This window comes from Squalius cephalus, assembly GCF_949319135.1.
Source record: "Squalius cephalus genome assembly, chromosome: 21".
Lineage (NCBI taxonomy): Eukaryota > Metazoa > Chordata > Actinopteri > Cypriniformes > Leuciscidae > Squalius > Squalius cephalus.
The window spans coordinates 29,559,405-29,578,415 of record NC_137142.1 but is presented as its reverse complement, the minus strand read 5'-3'; the positions used below and the strand labels follow the sequence as shown (position 1 = coordinate 29,578,415).

Below are 19,011 nucleotides of genomic sequence, written 5' to 3'. Positions count from 1 at the left end.
TACAAAATCCTGATACATCAAATATGATACACCTTTAAAAAAACACAGCTTTACAGGGCTTTTACAGGGTTAAAGAGCATTTGAGCTCAATGTCTGTAAACTCAGCTGCATCTTCTACAGTGTACGTACAGAATCCTCTGAACCTATGCATAAATGAAGAGAAGTTATGTAACTCTAAAGTCAAATATCTGAGCATAAACATCAACCCATCTCAAGAAGCACAAATTGACTGCTCTCTTACAAGAGGGCCCGGGTCATTCAGTGATGATGGCCACGTAAGTTCCTAACAACCAGCATCATGATGCTATAGCACATCTTCATGACAGCCATCCGGCACACAGCAATAGATCCATTATCTTGAACAGTATAATAACAGCATCTTATGATAACAAACAGCCTGTCTCACTGCGCTGTACGATGTACAAAGGTTGACGAGTGGGAATTGATTATAGCTGAATTGATCAGTAGGCCAATACGCTTAGCGAGCTTGCTAGCAAAACTTGTCAATGGCAAAGTACACCGTGTTAAGCGACCTGCAAATGATCACAATATGAGCATATATCTTCCACATATCTTCTACTTCGAGATGCGACTATGAATGAGAAAAACAAAAGACTTATGAATAATCAACAGAGCTGATGATGCATCCAACCAACCTGTCAACAAGCTAGCAATTGGTTTGTCATGCTGACTACTGCTGCTAAACTGCACAAATAAACGTGTGAAATGAGACCTCGTTTTGTTTTATAAGAGCTTGTGTCTCTTTCTGCCTGCACGCGTCTGTCAGAAAACAGAAAAACATGAAAACACTGCTGTCGACTCTGTGGCAGCGAATCCAAAATGGCGTTCAGATTCATTTCCACTCGTTTGGCTAACTAGTTTAGCAGGCGGCCCAAACGCGTACAGACAAGTAATAATGCAGCAATGACTGCGCTGAATAAGGCTTACATTTTAGACAGTTCCACGTAGAGTTGTCATGCCCTGCTGTTTTTCTATTAAATCACTAGACAGATATTCTGTCACCGGTAGGTAATCTCCACCACAGGCAAACTTACTGACGTGGAAATGGGGTAGGCGCACACTAACATGATACTTCCTGTCAACTGACAGCTGTTTCAGCCAATGGTCTTCTGACTCTAGGGTCTTACTTCCCGTGTTTTTAAAATAGATTATGTCGTTATTTCGAAGCAATCACAAATCATTAGCTTACTTTTAAACGGCTAGTTTTACGTGTTTATATATTTCAAAGCCAATAAAACTGTGTATCATTGTCGTGACATTAATATATTCTCGGGTTCGTGTTTAAAATGGGGCGGCTCTTTGGTGAAATCACATCCGAACAGGGTTGGTTGAATTACACTGATGACGAAAGAGGTACGACTGAGGTGTTCAGTTCATAAACACATGACCGAAATGAATACACGTCAATACAGAAACTTATTTCAGTGCTGCAAACCAGTTGAGAAGGTATATGAAGGTGTTTGCTAACAGGAATAGCATACACCTAGTGATTAAAATAATTATAAGGAATGATGCATAAAAAAGTTCATATCCACGTTCAAGAACTTTGCTCAAGCAGGGCAGTAGCTATTGTTTGACTGCAGGTGGGGTATGAAATATATCCATAATCTATAACGTCGTGTTGTGTATCAAAGAAACATCAGCAGAAATAGGCTATGCAACAAACATAGGCTACATCTTCAGAGTCAAAGAATATCAGCATTTCTATAGAGCCCACAAGGTGCTGAAGAAACAGTTATTTCGTTTTTATTTATTTTTTTATTATGAGGTGTCTGTTTTCTCTTTGAATATAAAGAGACGTGCATTAGGCTAAGTACATTTGCGTGATAAAGAAACATTACGAAAATGCAAAGTAACTTGAGATAGCAGCTTATAGTCGTGGAGTTGCACGCAAAACTGACGAAAATTATGGGTCGATTAGTATTAAACCCCCTGATTGTCCTCAAGAGAGAATCATATCTGCACACATCTGCTTTAAACTAGCCTACAACTGACTTAGCATGGTTTTATTTTTATTACAATATTTTTTTTTTCAAGGCTAGGCCTAAAGTAGGCTATATTCTTTATTGAAATATAGGCTAGATTAATACTGTAGGCTATATGGATAGATCGATAGGTATAGGCTAACGCTTAAAAAATTCTTAAGGTTCCAAAGGATGACATGAAGAACCTTTCAGAGAACCAAATTTCTTAGGCCCTAATATGTCTTGTAATAATCTGAAGAGGCTTTTCCAATATAAATAACCTTTTGTCCATTTGAAAGGGATTGTTTTAGGTTCTTTGAATGCCAGCTAAAACCCTTTATTTTAAGAGTGTGTGAGGAAACGTCCTGTGGAGTTGAGAAAAATATTATATTTAGACAACAGAACTAACTGAATTAACTAATCTATGAACGTTCGTGTTTAAATCTAAGGTTTTGGAGAAACTGTGGAAGGTAGCTCAGGGTGACTGACTGAAGCCTTGATTTACTCTGCGTATGTTTAGCGAGCGCATGTGTGAGAGACTGAAAAAGAGCGTGGGAGAGAGAGAGAGAGAGAGAGAGAGAGAGAGAGAGAGAGAGAGAGAGAGAGAGAGAGAGAGAGAGAGAGAGAGAGAGAGAGAGAGAGAGAGAGAAGGGGTGGGCATTCATTCCTGCCGCGGACCTGTCGCACGAGATATTTAGCATAAAGTCAGTTCCCCTCTGCATGGGGATCGAGCCTTCACTCTCCTCTACAAACTTATGACAGGCAACACGAGAGAGAGAAAGGGGAAACTGTCTCTTTTCATTTGCCCAAACTAAGGAACTTTCTACATTACGACTGCATCGTTTCAGAAAAGCAGCTAACACGCGTTGTACGCAAGAGTTGTACATTTTTCGAGGATTACCTCCACTAGACCGGGATTCATGTGAGTAGATGCATGACAAAAATCACTGTGGTGCTGATGCTCTCGTGCGATGGAGGAGCTGTGGGGATGTTGTCTCCTTCCAGTCTCTCTAAAATATAGGCTAACCTACCTGTCGTGTCAGACTAAATAGATCGCAGCACATTTTGCTGATATGGCATGCGCTCCAAAGCCGTAGAGATGAAGATCCGTTTTGATCTGCGACTGAGGAGAAACACGGGACGAGCGAGCGTCGTTTATCATCGGGCTGAAGTTGATGTGATGATGTCCGGATGTGCCGAAATGTACAAACCTCAGTACAACATGTAGGCTACTCTTTAACTTTGCAATATCGTGTCAGGTCATAGTGCTTTGTTAATATTATAGCTTACGGTTAGGCTATATATTGATTTATTCGACAATATTTTAAATAATAACCCTAGATGATCAGAAGCAATTTATTAACTTGATAGCACAATCCCTTTCATTAAGAAAAAAAACATAAGTTTCTATGATATATGCATTCGGGATAATTTTGATTTAAACCCTGTTTTTTTAGTTTTATTATTAATTATTTTCAGTTAAACGCTGGCTTGTGGAAGGCTTTTTAGATAATGTTTTTAATTAATTGTATGTTCAACGAAAGTATTATATTGATTGTGAGTTAAGTTAGCCGATTTGTGCCTTCAGCTAAATTTAATTGAAGAATTGGCGGCGGTTAAAACTTTGGTTAGCCTACATCTTTTATGACAATTGTGTTTAACTCGCATTGCCTATTACAAAAACTACAATAGTAGCCTAATAAAACCTCGATATATATTGCTGCATATCATGTAGGCCTAACCACGTTTTTCCGGGATTGTTATATATCTATAAGTCAAAATATTATAAGTCAAAATATGAATGCAATATAGCCTAATGATAGGCATGTATTCCAAAGCCAAGATACCCGCGCGCACTGAGCTCAGTTATTTCGTATAAAAACGAAAAAAAAATATTCAGATAAAATTTTAAAACAGCTCGCTTTATAAAATTGGAATAAAGGAACAATGACATGCAACAATTTCTATAGGCTACATTAGCCTACTTCAGCCAGTGTTTGGGGGCATTTCTGAAAATGTAAAATAGCCTATAAAAATACTCAAGCAAACGCACCTGTTTATCTAAATTTACATGCGGCCAAATAGTCAAACAAGATCGACCGAAATATTTTTGCCAGTGTATCAAAAAACAAAAATGAATTGGATAGGCTCCATTTCGTTTAGCCTATTTATTTAGTCTAAGTTGTATTTTATTTCAGTGTAGCCTATATTTAAATAGGCCTAGGTCTCTTGTTTATAATGCTTGTTTTTATTTCAACGATTTTTTTTTTTTTATATATTAGAAACGATAAATAGGCCTACCCTATACAACAAGCGTTCAAAAGTCAATAATAACCGCTAAATATCGTTTAAACAAAATAGCTAATACCTAAAAACAATCAGAACAGTTCATATGTGTGTGGTTAAACCACACAGGCAGAACAGTGCGTGACGCTTGTGTTTGGTCATGTCTTCTCATGTTGCTTTCAGTGGGGATATAATACACAAACACAAACAAGCCTGTGTACTTCGGCTTCAGCTGCGGCCATATCACTGTAAAAAAAAACTATATGATCAATAAGTTATGACAACATAGCCTATGTTTTTACATTGCTTTAACTCATCAAAATAAGTTACGCAATTTTAACTTTTTTATGTTATAGCCTAACACATTTTAAGCCAGTTTAGCCTACTTTAAACTGAAATGACTTAAACATCCAAGTTATAAGCCTAGCCTTTATTTTCTTTACAGTTTGCTAACAAACAAATATCAAGAATATTTGTGGATGTGATGTTTCATAATTTCATTACCAAAAACATTTGTAGGCTATCTCAGTCGAATAGCGCGTGCGTAGCGCGTAATGTAATAAACATGCCCGATCTTATAGTGAGTGAGATGAGCATCTCCTACACGGATTTTCGGAGCTGTGCGTGCAGGAAAAGCCGCGCTTTGACATACACAGCCAAATGCAAATGGGTGTTAGGAGGGGAGAAATTAACATCTACAAACATTGGGTAGAAATTCCATCTGCCGCCGGCTCGAGTGGGCCCTTAATAAGTTCTCAGACAGCAAAGTGACACACATCTTAATCAACTCTTAATCCAAGGAATTAATTCTAAACGCGTTTATGAATAATTCCTGAGATAATGCAGCAGCCCGTGGAAATGTATGCTGTCGAACCAACAGATGGACCCAGCAATCTTCTGAAAAACGAGAGGATTTACCTCTATTATCTCTTCTCTTATTAGATATATATATTTTAATGAGATCGATGTCGTGTATATAAATAAACTGCCTCCTCATTGACAAGAATTCCCAGAGCCATGTCAGTACCAATATCTCAAAGGCAGCATAAATTTCCCAACAAATGTGTGTGCCACCTAAGAGATAGGCTACATAAAGTTTGAGCCAAACTTTATTACACAGAAGATCTAGCCTACAAAATTATTATTATAGTGCATTTTAGCCTTTTAACAATTTGAAAATAAAACAAAACTTTTGAACATTAATTTGAACAATTGATTATATAGCCTAAGCTATTACAGACAAGGTCAGAAAAGCCAGGTCACTTTCCCATTTGGTCTCTCCATTTTTTTACATTTAAGAAATCTATCAGCCTCGTTGGCCCACAATCCTTAGAGGACCCTTGATAGACTTTGAAATGTAATAATGTCACAAGTCCTGGCTGGGGTAGGGGTTTCATTGACACCTTACTCTGGATGAAATAACCAGCTTAGGTCACCTATAGCATTGGGAACAAAGCTATAGCAAAAGAAACAGCATCTGAGCAGCCTGCCTGACAGATAACCATTTATCATGTTGACGTTCTGATTGTAATTCTGCTTTCTCGTGATAGCCTCCCCACAAACTAGCTGCATTTACAAGGCAAGTTACCTCAATTGTTTATTAGATTAAAGATAAAAGTGACTATAGAGAGGATATTCTATCTTAAAAATTGTCCTTTTGTTTGATAAATAAAGTGGAGTAAGAAAGTAAAAGTGTAGTGCTAGAACATAGCAAATCAAATCTTGATTAATGAATGAATGCTAATTGGTTCATTTCATTTATAGGCAAAATTACACCACAGACAGCACAAGACAAAAATATGTCAAATCAAATGGCATGCTGTCCTGTGCACACTACAACAAATCATTATGTTTTAACAGGACACCCTGCTTTGTTATCCAAATGTTTTTTTTTTCTTTAAGGATTCGTTGCATCTATAGCCTAATCTATAGGCCTGAGCTTAGTTGTTGTTATCTAACAAAACCTAATTAGGGACTTAGTAATGCTTAGTAATGTTTTGGTAGAAAAAGTTCATAATCAGTGATGCTAAAATGTTGGTCTGTTATTTATCACCACTGATAATCTCCCCAGAGAAGGGTCTGTCACCTCATGAATACTGATCACTTCCTGAATTTTCACTATTCTTCTAATGGATGGAGGATTCCAAGCAGTCTTTATTGATTACATGAAGAAAGAAAGAAAGAAAGAAAGAAAGAAAGAAAGAAAGAAAGAAAGAAAGAAAGTTGAATTATGCCCTTCCATTCATGAATATATTTAGCAAAAAGTGTATATAACATTCCACTAATTGATTAAATTAGATTCATCTGGCTGGACCGTAATGAGACGCTATTGTTAATTACTCAATAAGTTCTAATGATGGAAAAGTCGGTCATCATCACCAATTCACGTTATATAACATTGAGAAATGCCCGATTTGCAAACTTGTCCGTATACGGAGCTGTCGGGTCTATATGGTGCTGAACTAAGGTCAAAACTTTCCCTCAGCAAGTTTATGGACATGGATCTGAAAAGTTATTAAGCATATTTCATATTTTCAAAAACATCACTTAAACCACGGTAGGCTACACACATTAGGACAATGTCACTGAAGGAAGAATGTGGCGATATAAACAAGGGCGCTCATTTAGCTTGTTCTTCTTTTGATTAAAAAAATGTTTATTGAAACAGAGTCAGAATAATATATGTGAAATCAATAAACCTCTAATTTTAAAGAGTATATTATCTTTTTATAGCAATTAGTTTTGTTAATCAAAGTAGGCCCACATTCTGCATTGTGATCTGTCATGTAAAGCAGTCTTATCATGTGGCATGCGCAGATATTAATCTAAATTCGTTGTTTAACCACTTATATTTTCTCGTATAGGCTATAGTAGATTCTAATTGAATGCACGTATATTTATTGCCCTGTGAAAGCAAGGAGAAAGATCTGCTGAAGTTGCACAAGTCGAGTGTAGTTGTCCGATGCGTTCGTTTATTTACGAATGTTTTGATAACGATGATTTTGGAAACGTAGAAATTTACGAATCACGCGCTCTTTGGAAAAATGTATGTGACTCATTGGCTAAAAACAAATATTAAATATATTTGCGTAATCTTTAACTGGTAAAATGTTTAACTGGTAAAATGTTTTCCATGAGATAGGCTATTTGATTGATGTTGAAAAAAATGAGAAACCATAGGTTTAAGTAGCCTATGTGTTTTGTGTGAGTTCATCATTACATTGAATATTAATTTAAAACGGCAACAGAAAATAATTCAATCGAGAAAATAGGTTATTTTGGAAGATGTGAAGAAAAATGAGAATGTACAAATATTGTTTTATTTTAAGTGTGAATCTCGTTTCATTTACGAGGTTATAGCCTATCAGTCAAACCTTCACACCTCTAACAGTCTATGAATCCTTCAAGAGAGGTGAAACCCAGCAGGAAATAAAAAGAGAGAAAATCACATGTTGTGTAAGCCTGTTGGCGTTCAGTTCCGTAAACTCTCCTCGGCGCGCGAGTTTCGGTGCCGTTGGCTTCATCCAGTCACATAACAGATTCCAAAGAGAGTGATTATGTTTCTATATCTCTGGGGTGTTGCTGCTGTTACATAAATAAACGAGATGTTATTTTAGGCTCTATTACGAGGCTGCTATTTAAAGCTTTTGGTTCACGTAATTTTGAACTTTGATTGATCGGTGTCTAGTCCAAAACGTTTTCAGACGTAAAGAGTAGCCTTACAGTCCCGTAAACGGATGAACCCATACCTGACAACTTGGAGATTTGCAACACAAAGCAAATGCGCTGGCTTTTATTACTACATCTCATTTGATATGATGAAACATGCAAATGATGCTTATTGCACATTCGGTCTCATAGCTGTTCGGATTTATTCTAGCAGGGGGGGTATTTATTTAGGTTTATGGCTTATTTTGGGGGGTTAGATTGAATTTTTTCATCTCTGTTTCGCTTGTACTTTTTGCGCAGGAAAATATTATCAAAAGCAATTAACAATAAAAAATAGGCCTAAAAAAAGCCTGGCTATTTAGCGAAAGCATTGACAAAATCATTGTTTAGTTTATAGACCTAATTTAACTTCATTAAAATAGGCCCACTATAACGTTTGTTTAAAATGTATACGGACAGTCTGAGTGTAAAAATATTTTTCATCATTATGTCGTACAGCGTTGAAAAACATCTTTGTTTTCATCCTTTTAACCCAACATTGCAATCATTTCTATGTTAAATGGGTTCTTACTAAAATGTTTTCATCATAAATAATATCCAAGGTTGTTGAAACATTGTAATGAACTTATCTCTGCAGGTTGTGACTTTGCCACCAACTTTTAATGCAGCAATTCAACTTTTTGAATTGCTACATTATTAAAATTATGAATTGTATCACGTTCAACGTGTATCATTTTGTGGTAACCACTTTATTTTAATGTGCCCTTGTTAGACGTTACATGTATTTACTATAGTAATAACTATAAATTAGGCATAATTACATGCAACTAACCCTAAACCAAACCCTAATCCCTACAGTAGCATGTTGTTAATTATCACTCAATTCTTAAATTTATAATTACACTGTAACGGTGTAACCCATTTATTTATTTTTTTTTTTTTTTTTGATAGACTATTCCTAAGCGACACTGATCAGTCGTGAAAATAGCCTACTATATGTCTTTTTAAGGAAATCTAATGATAACAAGCACATTACAAATGTAAGAATAAAAGGGGATTTGTGTCTTTTATTTCATAATCACAAGTCAGAATGAGCTGCCGTGCAGTGAATCTGAGCAAACAATGCAGTATCATGTGTATTAGCTTGAGCTTGTGTATATGGGGTATCAGCACTCATGTAAATATGACCCTGTGCTGTTCACAGAGCCTGGCAGTCGAGGTGATGGATTTTAACCTTCTAGCGGACAGTGAGGCCCGAAGCCCGGCACTGTCTCTGTCTGACTCCGGGACTCCTCAGCACGAGCCGGGATGCAAAGGCCAGGACAACAGTGGTCAGTACATGTTTAATCCTCAATACACAAAAATCAGTTTTTACCACGCTTACTTCATTTTAAAGTCAAATCTGTTTAAATAATATTATAGCCTATATAATAGCCTATGTACAGAATTTGCTATCTTGTTTTCTATTAATCGGAACGCAAACCCTCATATTTCAGTTTTCTGGTAGACAGTCCAAATTCAGTGCATGATTTAATGCTTACCTATGAACACGTTCTGTTGGGTAGGCCTATTTATGACACACTGTGTTCAGGTTGAATTGGGCTAGTAATAACACCTCCGCATCTTTTGGTTGTAGTTTTGAATAATCTTGGGTCATTTGAATCCACCTTTTCTATGTGCACTGTGTAGCTATACTGATGACAGTCGCCATTTGAAGGAGAACATCCCGGCTAGCCAGTCACGTGCTGAAGGAACGGAGCATAAATTATTCATTCCTGTGCCTCAAATTTGATATCCAAATGACAGTCAGTAGGCCAATGCGAATAAACCTAAACACCTGCGAAAAGAGCAAAAGGTCTGAAGACGATATGCACATCATTGCACGACAGAAGATTATGTAGGTCTAATCCTAAACAAACTAAGAAAAGGCGTCTATGTATTGTTGCTTAAATTAGCTACAGTTAGGCTTATCAAGCCTGACGCGTTACAGTTTTACAGTGTCAGCGCGCAGTTGCAAAAATTAGGTTAGCCTTGTAACGTATAAATGCATTAAAATTATGAGGAAAGCGATTTTATTGCTTACGTGTTTTTTGTTTGTTTGTTTGTTTGTTTTTTACAATGTTGAATAGCCATATCCATAGGGGAGGTGTAGCCATTACACTGAAAACTGCCAAACGTGTGTCTGTATTCGCACAGCATTTTAAGTTTTTTCCAATTTCCATCAGCAGATAATAGGCCTAAATATCACTAACCGGAAAAATCGCCCCAGGTTGATTGGTTATGGAAAGTTAATATTTTTTTTGAAATTCTGATCTCATAAAACGGATAGCCAACGTTCCATAATATATTAAATAACGAAGAATAATTTTGTTTTACCGCCAATGGGAAAATATATTTTTCCACTTAGGATCAATTCAACAAAAAAATAAAAACACACTATATTAAGCTGTTAAATTATTTATAGACCATGTTGCCTATTTTTACTCTTTCAGAAGCATTATAGCCTATCGCATTTCTGAAAAGTGCATGCTTTGTAATAAAAAAAAGATGTTAAATCTTCATTAATAGGCTATCATTACACTGTATTTAATTGAATAGTATGAAAATGTATTATTTGTATTATTATTAGGCTATTATCACCATTAGCTATTGTTTTTAAGGTAAATGTGTTCATTTAAAAACATGGCTACAAACATGAAATTAAAGTCACTCTGAACAACATTGGGGATTAAAAAAATAATACTAAATAAGATATGAATTTGACTATATTTAATTTAATGGATTTTTGGGGGGGGTTGGCTACTACATATGTTTACAATCACACACACAAAACATTGAACGAATGGTAAACGTTTAATTTCAGTCAACAGCTTCTGACGGCACTCATAAATCCATATCTTGTTGGTGGACAAAAATATTTCCGCGATATTATATTCAGACTAAACACCAACCTAATTACAACTGACGATAAATCTATGCATTTAAAGCGTTGACAGTAATACAACACAGCGACTGATGAAAATGAGCGGTATCGGGATCCTCTCTTTAGCTTATACACGGCCTATACCACTGAAAGGACACAATGCAAACCCAAATTTCGTTTATTACAATACATTCATTTAATTGAACACTTATTCAATTAATCTTAAATAAAATTATTATAATGTTGTTACTCTCAAGTTTTATTTTGGTGGGAGTTGTGTTTAAGGTGCTGTTGTGGAGTTAAAGGGTATCTGTGCACTGACAGATGGCAGCATGATGTCTTATTGGTTTTCCTAGAGGCCCTGGAAAGCTTGCTGATTAGTTAGAACTGCTCCTAGAGAGTTAAGCTCTTGCCAAACAGCCCCAAACCTGCCCTGTCACTAATAGCTGATCCCAGGATTATGTGTCCGGCTAATTTAGCCCTTTCTGTGGGGTCTTCAATTTGCAATTTGCAGAACTCTACACCACAGAGGGAGGATTTTCATCACACATACAAAAACACTTTGGGCCCTGCAGTTTATCTTGATCTTGCTTTCAAGGCAAACAGAAGCTAAGGACCTTTGTGTTTAGCACTGTAAACCCGAATAAGTTGGTAATCAGTCGCATCAAAATTTTTAAGATTAAGTAAGCATGATAATTGTGGGACTTAACCGTATATGTATCGGTTTAATTAATGCTTTTGCCTCTGACCCATACAGATACAGAGAAGTCCCATCAGAACCACACAGATGAGTCGAACCCCGAGGACGGCTCTCTAAAGAAAAAACAGCGCCGGCAAAGGACACACTTTACCAGCCAGCAGCTCCAGGAACTCGAAGCCACCTTTCAGAGAAACCGTTATCCTGACATGAGCACACGAGAGGAGATCGCTGTGTGGACCAACCTCACAGAAGCAAGAGTACGGGTACGTGTCCCTGACAAACTAAACCACTGTGGATAGGTAGGGCTCTGTGCAGTGGCGGATTAAGACTCTTTGGTGGCCCTGGGCACTGACACCAAGAGTGATTCTGACGTCAACCCAACTTTCATTTCCAACCAAAATCCAAAAAGTCTGTCCGACGTCGGATGTTGACGTCAGTCTGAAGTTGGATGTTGACGTCAACCCAACTTTCGGCATTGAAACCTAGAATGCCCTCCCCCCCATCCCCCCATAACCACTAAGAATATATAAATAAAATGTGTTTCATGTGAAAATTTACATTCAGTTATTATTTTACTACTCAAAAGTAATTCATATTAATAAACTTATATGACAACAGAAGGTTACATAAATGTTAGCTCAAGTAGAAAGAATTCTTACAAAATCATATAAAAAACTTTAAACAAAACATTTAGGGAATTTAGAACGTTCTGATAAAAATGAAAATAATATTTGCGTGGTGCCCCCCTGGACATGGTTCACTTGCCCAGTTGCTCATATGGTTAATCCGTATGGCTCTATGGGGTTCAAAAACAATTGTCGATGTAATAATCAAAATGACTGTGAGTGGACATGCTGACTGACAAAGATAAGAAGTTACACTCTTAGAAGAAAAGGTTATAAGGTTCTGTCAGGTGCTTCATATATAGAATCTCTTAGAGGTTTCCATCATGGGATCATAGTTATACAGATTTAAATTCATTTAGTTTTTAATCGATTTTTCATTTTAAATTCTACGTTCATTAAACAGCTCGTAAACATACTTTATCAGTAGAAAAATTGAAATAACTCACATTACATTAGTATAATGCAATCATTTAACACTCTGGTGTTCATTCAACCCCCTAAGTTGAAAGTTTGTATTGTTAATAAAGTTTATTGTTGTTTATTGAAAAATGCACAAAATACTATTTTTAATTTTTATATGAAATATATATTTTCCAAAAAAAAGTTTTACTCTAAAACTGAGAGAAAATCACAGCCATAAATCCAAACAACTTGTGTTCCAAATTTTAGGTTAATAACTCAAAAAATGAGCTTTCAGTAAGATTTTGTTTGGGCGCAGTACTCACTAGATGAAATCAGTTTACCATTCATTTCCAAATGTGTCATTTTTGACCGTGAGGAGGAGTAAAAGTGTGACTGTTTTTTTTTTTTTCGGGACCGCCTTTTTGAATCATGTCCATGATTTTTTTTAAGTGCCAAAACTTTACCATATGTTGTACCATTCAGATGAAGTAAAAAAAACCGTCAAAAACGTCTGAAGAGCATCAGTGGGTTAAGACATTTCTCCTTATAGTAGATATATCATTTCCTTTATATTATAAAACATTTTTGGCATAAATGGCTCTTTAAAAATTGAGTCAGGAAACACTTTGAACATTTTTTCTAAGAGTGTTCACTATTCTATGGTGCATTTGGATACTGTGTGAAATGAAAGGGCTTCCTTTTGAACCATGACACATAAATTATAGTTATGGCCTGGGTTATTCCAGTATTTTCAGGAACACTTAAACAAGACATCGCCTTTGGTATTGGCTGTGGCATTTTTTCTGTAACCATAAAACTGCTATATTGAGATCGGCGATGTAACATGAACAACAGTTTGTTTAGAAGAATCTAGAAAAGGTTTGTGACCTTCCTATCCCAACAAAAAGCAGAAGTTTGATCGGTGAAGCACACAAAGAGAGCAGGTGGGCTTCCATTCTGATGGATGACAATACAATCGCTACCTCCTTGTCTGGCGCACATCTAATGGATCAAATTCACGTTGGCCAGAGGAAAGGTCACATAGCATACAGTCTTGGTTGTTATTTTGAAAGAACAACAGAGGTAGAGATACTCCTTTCCTAATGTCTATCAGTGGCCTCCTGAACTGTGCATGTATGCCAGTAATCCCAGCTGGAACCTTGTCACATATTCCGCATGCTTCTGCTGTCATTTTGATTTACGCAATTGATAGAGTATGTGCTCCTAATAAACACACAAACCCTAAATCATGGCCCTGACCTAATGCCAGCTTGACCCAGGATACTTTAAAAATGGACCACCATGACTGTAAAGGTTTCTTCTCCATTTGATGCTGCCACTGCTGGTTTTGAAATTGAAATTGAAATGGAATTGAAATACATTTTATTATCCGCAAGGGGAAATTTGTCTTGGACTCAATGTGCATTTACATTGGCAATACAGTACATTGGATCCATAAACAATAAATGCAACACAATAACAATACAAAATAACCTCTTACATATATATGATCCAGTTCGAAAATGTTTTATTTAATATTTTGTATTTTTAGGGGATTTTATGGTACCAGAATATATTTATGCAGTAGTTTGCAGTATATTTAGTTGCAGAAACTTTTTTCGAGCATAGACTTGAAAATGAAGTTTCCAACTTAAACTGTCATAAATCTTGAATGCTTTGGAGCACAGATGTAAACTTAAAAAATATTTTACATTTTTATATGAAATGTATGTTTTACTATAAATATTTGTTTCCCATTTATTGAGTCAAAGTGTGACTATTTTCTCAGGACCATTTAACCTTTTCGAATCATGTCCATGATTTTTGTTTTTGTTCACATAGCATGTGCCAAAACCTTTACCAAGTTTCGTACCATTATATGCATGTATGCCAAAAATATAGAGAAGGAACACACCGATCATTGAACTACATTTGACATTCAGTTATTTTGGAAGGCCTTAAACACCATTGCCAAAGTGTCAGTGGAACATTCACAGAGAAGGGTATTCCCTCTCTCCCAATATAAACTGGTATCATTTACAGTATGCTGGATAAAATATGTCATTAAATATTCCCAGAAAACACAACTACAACACAAGCACAAATCCGGCAATGTACGATCACTGTGAGATTATTTTTGAAATATGTGGAGACAATCCTTCTCAGAAGTGATAAAGTACATAACTTGAGTCATAATACCCATGATTGCTTGTATTTATCATATTTCTTTAAGTTACTAACTTCAAAAATATGTTATGAGGAAGGCGAAATGATTTACATATTGTATATAAAGGAGGTTATTTACATTAATAAAACCTGATATTTAAAAGGAGCTCTTGTTTTCTTATTTTCCTTTACTAATTACAGTCGGTGAACACTTTCACGGGGAAAAGATCGACAAGAAAACAGCTTTATAATTTCTCAGAGAGCTAAATGAAATATATTCATTTAAATTTTTCACATTAAAACTTTAATCCATCCAATATCCCCTAAAAATAGGATATAAAATTGACTAAATGTGAGGGAAGCTCTTTAATGACATTTCTCACTGGGGAAACTCATAATAAGAGAATAAATTAGTTTAATAAATGAAGCACTTAAATTCTGCCTGGCGGAACTTTTTTATTGTTTAAATCTCACGAGAAGGAGTGTTTAAAAAAAAATCTGAATATTAAAGTTCTTTTGAGCTCTTTCCTACATTAGAGTGATAAAGAATATGGCATTCAAAGTTACATTTTTGGGTTACACTTTATTTTAAGGTGTCCATGTTACAGTGTAGTGTACATACTGTATACTGTACATTTAAATACTGAGTAATAATACATGTACTTACTATAGGGTTAGGGTAGGATTAGGTTCTGTCTTAAGGTGATGATACACAGGGAAACTTTTTGAGCAATGTTCCTGGGCAATCTAGCCGAGCGATTGTTGCTTGGGCACTTTCCCATTGAAAATGGGCAATACATTTATATCTGGATAATTTAGATCGGTCGTGGGCCCTGTGTCTCATCTGGTTGCCCATTGACGGCAACATTGCTCAAAAAGTTGCCCTGTGTATCATCACCTTTAGGGTTAGTTGCATGCAATTATGCAGAATTTAGTTATTACCACAGTAGCCACATGTAACATGTGTAACACTTTATTTTACAGTGTTTGTTACATATGTTACATGTACTTGCCATAGTATTAACAGTAAATGGTGCATAATTACATGCAACTAACCCTCAACCAAATCATAACCCTACCCTAACCCTATAGTAAGTACATATAGTTGCTTAATATTACTCAGTACTTTAATATATAATTACACTGTAACAATGACACCTTAAAATAAAGTGTAACCCATTGCCCTGAATTACACTGACAAATGATGTTCCGACTGTGCTAACTCTTCCTCGTTGTCTTTTAAACAGGTGTGGTTTAAAAACCGCCGCGCCAAATGGAGAAAGCGAGAGAGGAACCAGCAAGCCGAGCTGTGTAAGAATGGCTTCGGCGCCCAGTTCAACGGACTCATGCAGCCGTACGAAGACATGTACTCGGGCTACTCATACAACAACTGGGCAACTAAGAGCCTGGCCAGCAGCCCCTTATCAGCCAAAAGCTTTCCTTTCTTTAACTCCATGAATGTAAGCCCGCTGTCCTCCCAGCCAATGTTCTCCCCGCCCAGCTCCATCCCCTCCATGAACATGGCCTCCTCAATGGTGCCCTCGGCGGTGGCAGGGGTGCCGGGCTCAGGCCTCAATAACCTGGGAAACCTGAACAACCTGAACAGCCCCACCCTCAATTCTGCGGCGGTGTCAGCAGCCGCCTGCCCTTATGCCACCACGGCCAGCCCGTACATGTACAGAGACACCTGTAACTCCAGTCTGGCCAGCCTCCGGCTCAAGGCCAAACAGCACGCCAACTTCGCTTACCCGACCGTGCAGAACCCTGTGTCCAACTTAAGCCCCTGCCAGTACGCCGTGGACCGGCCAGTATGAAGTCCCGGCGTCAAGCGCTCGAAAAAACCCCGACCCGAACTTCAAGCCCTTGTCTAGCCAACCCCACATCTGACTCCAAGGCATTATCACCCCGCAATGAACTTGTTATGGTTGCTGAAAGGACAGAATAGGAATAAGCTTCAAGAGGAAAAGAGCCTCACAATGGACCAGGCCTCAAAGAACTCGTGCGAAAACATGTCGAGACTTTGTCGCTGAACCGACCAACTGTTTAAAAGCTTTTGTCCGCTGCATGATTAGAGACAAAAGAGGACCTAAACACTTCCACTGCACTCACGGGAAGACCTTGCAAAAGCGAACAGAATACCTGCTCTCACCATTGGTACAGGCGAGGCGGTGTACATAACGGACTCTGTATTGTATGTGACAAACATATCTTGGAAATGTAGTATTTTAATGATGAGAGGAGCATGTTCCTCACGAGCGGATGTACCTCCTCGCGGAATTTTAATCTTTGTTGTGAATTCCATTCGCCTAAGGTCAGAGGTCAAAGGTTGTTGTAAGATGACAAGACGAAACCTAGCAGTGAGTAGTTTCAGATGAAAAGAAAAAGAGGTACAGAAGAAAAAACTCTGAAATTAGGACTTTTTTTTTAAAGAATTAACTAAAAAGCCATTGAGTAAATAGATTTGTGTGGTGTTCTAAAAAAAATGGAGTCTATGACTGTAATATAATGTATGTAAGAGTGCAGTTGTTATAAAACAAGCTTTTTCTGGTGTAGCCTGCTTTGTCTCATTAAAAATAAAATAAATGATTATTTGTTTTTATGAATAACCCATGCTTTGAAAGAAAATACCACTCGCTATCTGAACGATTCGCTCGTGACATTGGCCTGGGGGGAAAACACAAAGTCCTCGACGTGACACCATAGCAACGCAACCTCAGATCCATGGCAACATTATACAACAGAAGTGACAGCGCGGGAGAGCGGGAGACAGAGATATAGATGTTCTTATTGGCCTGTCACTGATCTGTTTGACCTACAGTCTTGGAGGGGCTTCCATCAAGCACCACTCACTATCCCGTAACGGGGGAATTCTTGGTGCGGTGCCTTGTATTTCCGAGGGAATACTGCCAAGATTACGTAAGTGTATGAGAGGAATCCCTCCAGAGAGTCACAATGGGGTATATTGCTCAGGTTTACAGCTCTGTATACATATACAATAATGAATAAATATTCTCCTTTATAAAGAGAAATGCATGTGCTGCAAAAATAGACATGCATCATATGAAATACAGGACAAAAACCTTTCTTTGACAAAATTACATTATTAGATAGCGCGCGCACACACACACACACACACACACACACATATGTTGGGTTTCCATTTTTTATGTGGACTAGACATAATTATTTTTATACTGTACACACTCTAAACCCTATACCTCTAAACCTACCCACCACAGAAAACTCTGTTTTACATTTTCAAAAAACATAATTCTGTATGATTTATAAGTTGTTGGACAAAAAATTTAAAATGATCTCTGGTATTGCCATCGAAATGTCCCCACAACGTATGGGAATACCTGAAACACACACACACACACACACACACAAACACACACACACACACACACTTCACTTATGTTAAAATTACAGAATATAATATATGGGACAACCATTTTTATTTGTCAGATTTTATTCTTGTCAACTGCCTTTTTCTTTCTTTTTTTTTTTTTTTTTTTTTTTTACCATGCATTATGTTGCCTACAGTGCGAGTAAACCAGTTTGGATGCAAATATGATGTTTAGTGTAATAAAAACAAACAATGCAGTGAAATTAAACAATGGTGAGACAATGATATATAATTACAGCTTTTTGGTATGGTGGATCAGCATTTGAAACAGGATTTGGGTGAGGCATCCTATTAAAATGAATCTTCTCACAAAGTAAAAGCAGGGTCTGTCCATTTGAGGTAGCCTAATGGTGTGAGCTCACACTGATGATCCACGCTCAGCACTCCAAATCAATATCTCACTGGAGGGTAAATATCATCTGGTCCCTTATGTTTACCTCTCAAAACAGATATGGACTGAAAAGAAAACACATTTACAAAGGACTTGACCTGCTATAATCCTGAAACCATATGCTATCAAAATCTGAGAATCCAATGCAAGTTCAAACAATCAGGCCCGGTTTCAGAATCAAATCACTGAGGGTGCTTCTGAAATTAGTGAGGATTCTCTATCAAGTGCAGTGTGAGCAACGGCTCCACCATAACAAGAACAGCAATGTAAAGTGAGACATTTAAGATTTTCTACAAGTCGTTACTTTTACAAAAAATTAGAATAGAATTTTATAATATAGAATATCGATATGAACATTAAAAAAAATTCTGTTAACCTGTCGGCATTTACATTACTTAATGCGTATCTATCTTGACATATGGTATTTTTGTCCCGTGATGTGTTTATTAACTTA

At 37.0% G+C, this 19,011-nt stretch overlaps 2 protein-coding genes across 2 annotated transcripts in view; one reads left to right on the top strand and one right to left on the bottom strand.

Moving 5' to 3' along the window:
- gbf1 (golgi brefeldin A resistant guanine nucleotide exchange factor 1) overlaps positions 1-1,088 on the bottom strand; it is a gene marked incomplete at its 5' end in the record, with an annotated part of 79,623 nt that extends 78,535 nt beyond the window's left edge. The window contains one exon of the mRNA XM_079856387.1: positions 1,056-1,088. Within this exon, the coding sequence (XP_079712513.1) occupies positions 1,056-1,088 (33 nt within the window). The remainder of the gene's footprint in view (positions 1-1,055) is intronic.
- A 1,626-nt stretch (positions 1,089-2,714) lies between these two features.
- Positions 2,715-17,352, top strand: pitx3 (paired-like homeodomain 3). The gene is made up of 4 exons (XM_079854812.1): positions 2,715-2,907; positions 9,145-9,271; positions 11,621-11,826; positions 16,005-17,352. Exons 2-4 carry the CDS (start codon positions 9,163-9,165, stop codon positions 16,569-16,571), a joined length of 882 nt encoding a protein of 293 aa, XP_079710938.1. The 5' UTR covers positions 2,715-2,907; positions 9,145-9,162; the 3' UTR covers positions 16,572-17,352.
- Positions 17,353-19,011: the final 1,659 nt, after the last annotated feature.